Here is a 6,431-nt window from a genome sequence, read left to right on the forward strand (position 1 = left end):
GGCTGGAGCACTGAAGAGACAATTTTGGTGCCACCCCCCATCCTTGTTGGCTGCCTGCAGCAGTTTGGATGGTGAGAAGTGGCAGTCAGGGAGCAGCCAGGCACACTGCTCATCCTGTGCCACCACCACCTCCCTTTCAGCAATCCTGCTCCCTGCTGGGGTACTCCACGATGAGAAACCCTCCTGGGATGATGAGAGACAGGGCAGACCTATCCCAGTGAATTTTCTGTTAGAAATAAATACTCCTCTCTTCTATGCTAGCACCAAGCCCCATCCAGTGATATTGGCTTGCAGAAATGTCCTGTGCAGTAGGGCTGGGGTGCAAACAAGACCTCCTGGCACCAGCTCCAGCTGCCTCTGGTGGCACAAGCTTTGAGCCCTGTGAGTTGCAGTCCTGAGTCATCCTCCTCTCCCGGAGCTGAGCTCAGAGCTGGAGGAAGCTCAGAGAACAGCTTGGGCCTTGCCTGGCCTGGTGATGCACAGAAAAGACATGTTCACATCTTCTCCCCACCCCAGAACAGGCAGATCTGGCATTTCCTTCAGCCTCTGAGGACACTGAGTCTGGTGCTCAGCAGATAATCAGGGTGGGATGGGATTTTATCACCTCCATCACTGGGGCACTGCCAGAGCACTCCAGCACCATCCTGTCCTTGGGGAATTGGCTGAGCAGCCCAGGGCTGTGTTATCCTTAACATGACCTCTGTGGGACCTGTGTGAGCAGAGATGAAGCTGGAAATGGCACTGCTCAGCCAGGACAGCCCTGGTCAGTCCTTTCTTAGGTGGGCACTGCTTTATCTCTGCCTGTGATGATTTCAGAGCTGGGAACATTTTACTTCTAACAGATGTGCTACAAATGTGTGTGTTAGCTGGGAGACTGCACTGAAAAATCTCTGCATGGGTGAGAACTTAATTTCTAACCCCAAGTCTTCAGGTACCTTGGAAGAGATATTAGGCTAGCACAGCTGGCTAGCAAGGAGCCCAGAGCACCAAATGGGCACAACCAGCTGTGAAATCCCTCTGAATCCATCATGATGTGCAACCCAACCTCACCATGGTCCTGAGAACAGGCTCTCCCCTTGGAGTCACCCTTTCAGCACCCCCATGAGCAGCCCAGACAGATTTGTGCTACAAGATCTTTGATTGACAAGGAAACATTAAAACTGACTGCCCATTAAAACACCGAGGGACAAAATGCCAGAAAAATGAAACTAAGCACAAACTGATCTACATCAAGTCAGTGTTTTACAAAAACTTCACAAAATAGTCTCATCAGCTACAGCAAGGCCATGTTTGAACACACACACACTGACTGTGAGCTGCATGAGTTCATGATCTGAGAGGAAACACAGGCACATGCTTTATCTTTGGACACCAGGAAAATCAAAATAAAGATTCTGCCAAAACGCCTGGCCAAACACCCTACCAAGACCTATTCTCTTCTGCCTTTATTGACCTGCTGATTTTGGTCCAAATTGCTCTGGCCACTGGAGGCAGACAGAATAAATTCCTCTCCCATCTCAGTTTCATTCAAGCCCTATGTGTAAGCAGGAATTCTTTCCTCCATGGAGCCAGGCAAGTCCTCTCTGCAAACCCACACCCATGTGTCCACAATTAGGTCTTGGTACCCCATGCCAAGCCATGCAGAGCCTTATTTATAGTGTTAAACTTTCACTTCTCACCAATTATCTGAGTTACCACTGAAGTTAGGCAGATGTTGGCTTTGTAAGCTCTCTCCATGTAGCTGCAAAAAAAAGGTCAGGGCTAAGGTTGGATCTGCATTTGTCAGCTTTGTTTGCTTTGTCTGATGCCAAAGCTTCTCCAGTGCTGGAGGACAACTGGTTTTTACTCAGAGCAAGAGATCACATAAATGATCATCTCTGGGAAGAGTTAAATGTGTTTCTGGAACAGCCCTTCCATGTCCTGTTGATTTAGTGCAATCCCATTGATAGCTGGATCGTATGGGACAGCATGGCAGACTTGAAGAATCATCATTCCTGCAAAATTTGTCAGGATGACCTCAGATCAGAATATTTCTCTTTGGCCAAACAGACAAAATAAAGAGGCACACAGCTCCTTGAGGAAGGGAAGCAGGACCCTGCAGGACTGCAGTGTGGGAGTGATTTTCCTTCTCTCCTCAATGCCTGGCACTGGGATAGCCACTGTCCCTCCTCACGGCTGTGTCTTCACTGGGACCACTGCAAGGACAAGAACAGCAGAAACAGCTCTGGCACTCAAGGCATCATGGCTGGGCATGCTGAGAAAAGCCACTGCCACCACCAAGCAGCCTTTCCTGCATAAGCACACTTGTGCTTGCTGCTGGATGGAAGTGAGGGACAGGAGAGCTGGCCCTGGAGCCACACCAGTGCCACCATCTTCCAGCTGCCACCTCCTTGCTCCACTCTCTGCCTGCTGCTTAACACAGAGATCAAAGGGACTCTGGGAGGAGGAAACACCAAGTGATGTATGTCCAGCTCCCCTAAACACACTCACATTGCTCCTTCAGCTGCCCAGCCTGTGCAGGCCAGGGAGAGACAGCACAAGTTCAGTTATTAAGATTTACTTCAGCCCTCTTTAATATTGGCCTGGAATCCTTCAAAAGGGATTCAGACTCATCATGAGTCATGGAGCACAGCTAATCCTTCCCAAACCTGGAGCAAACAGAGCCTCACACCTGCTGGCTGAGGAGCATTCCCAAAGTGATGGAGCACAGCTCAGTGTGGCTCCTTGGGGCTGATCCCTCCTGCCTCTGTGCAAGCCACACAGCTCTGGAACTGCTGCTGTCCCCTCTCACAGCCCCTGAGCTGTGCATGATGGTGTGGGGCACAGCCATGGGCTGTTTGAGGTGTTCAACTCTCTTCCAAGCGAATGGAGGATGGAAAATCAGAGCTCTGCACCTCCTTCCATGCCTGTAGAGCTTTACAGCTGACAAATCCTGCACACAGGGCAGGGACACCACGGGAAACTGTGCCACAGAGACTTTGCAAATAAAAGATATTCCATTAAATATTTGCTTTTTCTTCTCTGTTCCCCATGTTATTAAAAATCCAGCACAGACTGAAAGCTGCTTTATTGACTTATTTGGGTTTCTCAGCATCCTGATCTCCTCCCTCATCACTCTGTCACAACCAGGGCTGTGCTGTGGCCATGTCCCATGTTAGCAGTGGTCACAGCCTTGAGGAGAGCGAGGTACAGACAGCATTTGGGATGTTGATGAGCCCAGCTCTAACAAAATCAACAGGCAGAGAAACCCTGTCAAATGGGAAGCCTGCCTTTCACCAGGCCATAGCAAGGGATAGCAGTTGTGGGAATAAATCATGAACCAAAGAATGCCCCACAAATTAACTGTCCTAGAAATGCTGAAAGGCACGAGAATTTATGGATGCAAAGACCCACAAAGTTTACTTTTCCTGGAGAATCATTTGAAAAATATGTTTAGAGAGCTCGCTGTTGGTTCCATAATAAAGCCAGCTTACAAATAAACCAGAAATGAGCCTTAAAAACAATCCTGGTTCATTTGAAAAGAATGCAGGGACAATGCACAGCCCGTCCTCCACTCCTCAGGGAGGTGGCAGTGTTGCTTTGTACATGCTGGAGGAATTGTTACAGACTGAGATGTTTTTTTCAAATGAACAGCAGTGTACCATAATATACCAACAAAATTTAAGGAATGACTTAATCTAATGAAATGTAAGATCAGAGCGATATGGAAACCACACCAAAGACCTGGACCAAGGCTTTGTATAATTCAGCCAGACTAGGACACTTGTGTTTGCACACACACTCTGGGGTTTTCAACCAATTGCCAACTTTGTATTTGCTGAGAAAACAAAGTTTAGTTGACCACCCAGCTATCTAAGAGATCCTGATAACACCACTCATGTCTCCCATCAGTACCATAAATCTCCCATTTCATTATCTACAGTGAGTAAGGAGGCAGAAACACACACGGCGTGGGTGACATGCCAGAGCGGGTGCACGCTCCAATGTGACTGCCCTGCCTGCATTTAAAGCATCCCATGCAGCACATGCAGCTGATTTATCTGCACACCTTCACAGATAATATCCCCAGGGAGAACTTCACCTCTGGGAAGGTCAGAGAAAGCACCCTGAGAACAATTTTTTTTGGCGTTACTGTTAAAATTTGCAAAACGACAAGTCAGGATCCCCACTCCCCAGGAGAGCATACTTACTATAGATGCAGCCAGTGACTAGAGGCATGAACATCCAGCAGAGGGGCTGCTCTAGGAGAGACTGTCCCATAGTTCACCTTCACTCACCTTCACTCAGTGCCTGTCCTCAGAGAAGCCCTGCCTGGTGCTTCCCCTGCCTCACGAGCTGGAGGCATGTTTTACTGCAAACCCTCCGCCAGCGGCAATCAATTGTGTGTGCCTCTGGTTTTATTTCTCTGATGATGTCACTTTAAATACTTTTCATGTTCCATTTGTTATTTTTACTTCTAAAAATGACGCATTTCTTCAAATTCATTTTTCTCCAATTAGTCACAACTTAATGGAACAAGCTCGGCTGCCTGCCTGTCAGAGAGGGTGTCAGGCCCGTGCTCCCCATGGTTATCCCACCCAGACCCACAGGAGCACCTGGAATATACACACAGCAGCAGGCACCTTGTTTATCCCAGATGCCCTTTTGGCTTCCTGCCCAAATCCTTCCCAGCAGGGCCAGAGCAGGAGAACCGGGAGCTGCAGTTTTACCCAAATCAACCACGGACATAAATCAAAGACAGCAAAAAACCAGGAGGCAAAAAAAGCAAGAGAGAGGAAGGAAGATGAGTCTCTCCACTTGTGGAACAGCCTCTGGAAGAGCAAAGCCGTGACAGCTCTACAACCCCTCGAGTCTTTTGCTCACATGCTGCTTCCCAACATTTAATGCAAAACACTCTGTGCCTACGGCTTGACAGAGAGAGAAGTTTTAAGAGAAATCTCAAGGTTTTCCCTACCTGATCTGAACTTGCTCCGAATCAGCAAGGAGTGCTCAGACCCCAGGAGAGTCATGGTGACTCGGGGAGCAGATCCAGACGCCCCTCACTTAAACCATTAACTTCCTCCACAGGGAAAAGCCGACCAAAGCGTGCCTGGTGCTCAGCATTCATCCAGCTCTCCTGGACTCTCGGGGCGCTTTTACAGCCGGCTGGCAAGGAGCAGCAAGTGGCTTTGTAAGATTTGGTCCCATCCAGCAGTGACCCTGCACAGACACCGACTGCTCCCCCTGTGCTGTGTTGAACTAATTAACGTGGAGCCAGCGGGAGCCTCCTCCCGCTCGTAGTTTACTACCAGCAGCTGGGTGTCCTGGCTGATGTCATCGTCTAGCGGGGAGCAGCGACTATCGGAAAGGGTCTTAGCAAAGACAGAAGTTTGATATCTGATCCTAATTACTACCGGCCGTACGCAGCCAATCCGGGCGCTCCCCGTCTGCGCCGACTTTGGGAGCCGCTGGAAATATCAACACAGCCAGGGCTTAACTCTTTGCAGCGTGGTGGGACACGGGTCCCGCACCTCCCTGGGGCTGGGGGGCTCAGCTCCCGGAGGCGAGGGAAGGGCTGGGGTCGGGATGAGTGTTCCGGGCAGAGGATGCCTTTGGGAAGGTCCTTCCACCTGAGCGCTGCCTTGGGTGCGCTCCCGGCCAGGGGCACAGAGTGCCCGCAGGGATCAGGGGTGAGCACGGGGCTGCTCAGGTGTCACCTGGGTGTCCCTGCTGCCGCACAGGTGTGCCAGAGCCGGGCTGCTCTGTGCACTCCTTTCCCGAGGGTTTATCCACCTGGGATGCTCCCGTGTGCTGCTGTGGCACACGGACACGGGATAGGAAAGGCAGGGCTGGGCTGTGGCACACGGACACGGGATAGGAAAGGCAAGGCTGGGCTGTGGCACACGGACACGGGATAGGAAAGGCAGGGCTGGGCTGTGGCACAGGGACACGGGACAGGCAGGGCTGAGCTCTTGGCACATGGACACGGGATAGGCAAGGCAGGGATGAGCCTGAGCACGTGGACATGGGGCATGTGAGGCAAGGCTGAGCTTTGGCACATGGACATGGCTTCTGCAGGCAGGGCTGAGCCCTGGCACACGGACATGGGAGACACAAGGTATGTGAGGCAGGGCTGAGCTCTGGCACAGGGACACGGGACAGGCAAGACAGGGCTCAGCTTTAGCACACGGACACAGGATCTGTAAGGCAGAGCTGAGCCTTGGCACATGGACATGGGATCTGCAGGCAGGGCTGAGCCTGGGCACACAGACACAGGATCTGCAGGCAGGGCTGAGCTTTAGCACACAGACATGGGGCATTGGGGCAGGGCTGAGCCTTGGCTCCAGGTTCCCTGTGCCACAGCGATCCCAAGGAGGCTGAGATGCTGTTGTAGTGGAGGATCCTTCCCCACGTAGCAAACACGCTCCCAGAGGAGAGGAGCTGGTTGCAAA

At 51.2% G+C, this 6,431-nt stretch overlaps 1 protein-coding gene across 1 annotated transcript in view; it reads right to left on the reverse strand.

Moving 5' to 3' along the window:
• The window catches only part of MYOCD (myocardin), a 32,421-nt gene extending 27,293 nt beyond the window's left edge, over positions 1 to 5,128 (reverse strand). Inside the window, exon 1 of the mRNA XM_058817353.1 lies at positions 4,955 to 5,128. Within this exon, the coding sequence (XP_058673336.1) occupies positions 4,955 to 5,009 (55 nt within the window). The 5' untranslated portion in view covers positions 5,010 to 5,128. The remainder of the gene's footprint in view (positions 1 to 4,954) is intronic.
• Positions 5,129 to 6,431: the final 1,303 nt, after the last annotated feature.

This window comes from Ammospiza caudacuta, chromosome 19 (genome assembly GCF_027887145.1).
Source record: "Ammospiza caudacuta isolate bAmmCau1 chromosome 19, bAmmCau1.pri, whole genome shotgun sequence".
NCBI classification, from domain to species: domain Eukaryota; kingdom Metazoa; phylum Chordata; class Aves; order Passeriformes; family Passerellidae; genus Ammospiza; species Ammospiza caudacuta.